Raw genomic sequence first — 1,365 nt, 5'->3', positions numbered from 1 at the left:
CTGATAGTATTTTACTTCCTGCCATTTGTATGATCATTATAATCTATTCACTTTGAGAATTGAGAGTACCCTATTTTTTTCATGTTTTCTCAAAAAAATTTTAAAATGTCTTCCACAGGTTTTTGTTTCTACAATTATCCGTTTACTTGACAGCCCCTCAACTTCCATTAGAGCAAAAGCCTTCTTAGTTCTTCTGTATATTTTGATTTACAGCCGTGAAATGTTGCTGCTCAGTTGTCAAGCAAGGTAAGATTTTCTCTGATGGTTTCATCACTAACTTCAATTTGGTGCTTGTTTTATTAGTAGTTGTATATACATTTCATAGGGTATTTCTTGGCCTCTATGTACCTGGTATTGAAATTTCTTTTCTAAATTTTTTCAAGGGTGTAATATTTCACTTATAGTCTCAGCTTAGAAGCACTGAGAACACAGAGAAGACCTCAGAAACAGGGTGAGGAATACCTGTTATTCTAGATTTGAGGACAAGATAGAGTGTTAAAGATAGTTCTGGTTTGTATCTTTGTCATTTTTGGATCAGTGGTTTGGTTGTTTGCATTACTGTATAATTCTGGAATTAGTTGAAGGTTCAGAAGGAGCAGCCTCGTGAGATAGAAGGAGGAGCAGGGGAGGGGTTGAGAATTTAGGGACTGGTCCTAGAATGGGCAGATCTCTCTCTCTCTGGGCTTCAACTCCTTCCTCCAAAGGTAAGAGCTGTCCTGGATGCTCCTCAAGTTCTCTTCATGCTCTGATGCTTTCTGATTAACATCTTCTGAACTGTCCAATCCTTGCTCCATTGAAGCCCAGAGGATCCCTGAAAATATGGTTTAATGTCTATTTCTAGATCTAGGTTTTTACTTGTTGTGGAATAGTGAGCAGAGCCTGGAAATGCTGAGATTGATCAAACTAAAAAAAAAAAAGAGTTGCCAAACTTTTCTGTAAATAACTGGACAATAAATACCTTAGGCTTTATAGTTCAAGAGGCAAAATTGGGATATTATATAGGTACTTACCTAAGAAGAGAGAAAACAAATTTCCACACAATTTTATTGCAGTAATAAAATAATGCTGCTAATAATTGAGTACAGCTTTTTTTTTTTTGCTAATACAGGTCTACTGATAAGGTAATTCATTTTTGGGGGGGAGGGGCAATAACATTGTGCTTAATTGGGGGTCAAAGTTAGTGTCTCCATCACCAAATCAATTGCAAGCGTTCATCTGTTAGTGCTGATTTCTAATGTGATTTTATGTTTTATCTTTAAAAAATGTTTTCACACAGAAAGGTACTTCCAAATACGAAAATCAATTCATGAGCACATGGTTTTAATTGAGCACATTCATCATGTGGAAGGCCTTTGTGGACTTTTG

The 1,365-nt window shown here is 36.1% G+C and overlaps 1 protein-coding gene across 1 annotated transcript in view; it reads left to right on the top strand.

Annotated features, from left to right (window-relative positions):
• The window catches only part of LOC103598352 (serine/threonine-protein kinase ULK4), a gene marked incomplete at its 3' end in the record, with an annotated part of 241,815 nt that overhangs the window by 66,372 nt on the left and 174,078 nt on the right, over positions 1-1,365 (top strand). Inside the window, exon 5 of the mRNA XM_008582347.1 lies at positions 119-246. Coding sequence (XP_008580569.1) covers positions 119-246 — 128 coding nt within the window. The remainder of the gene's footprint in view (positions 1-118; positions 247-1,365) is intronic.

The sequence above is a fragment of the Galeopterus variegatus genome, unplaced genomic scaffold, assembly GCF_000696425.1.
Source record: "Galeopterus variegatus unplaced genomic scaffold, G_variegatus-3.0.2 Scaffold2577, whole genome shotgun sequence".
Classification (NCBI taxonomy): Eukaryota; Metazoa; Chordata; class Mammalia; order Dermoptera; family Cynocephalidae; genus Galeopterus; species Galeopterus variegatus.
Note: the sequence above shows the minus strand (reverse complement) of the source record. Positions and strands in the feature narration are given on the sequence as shown.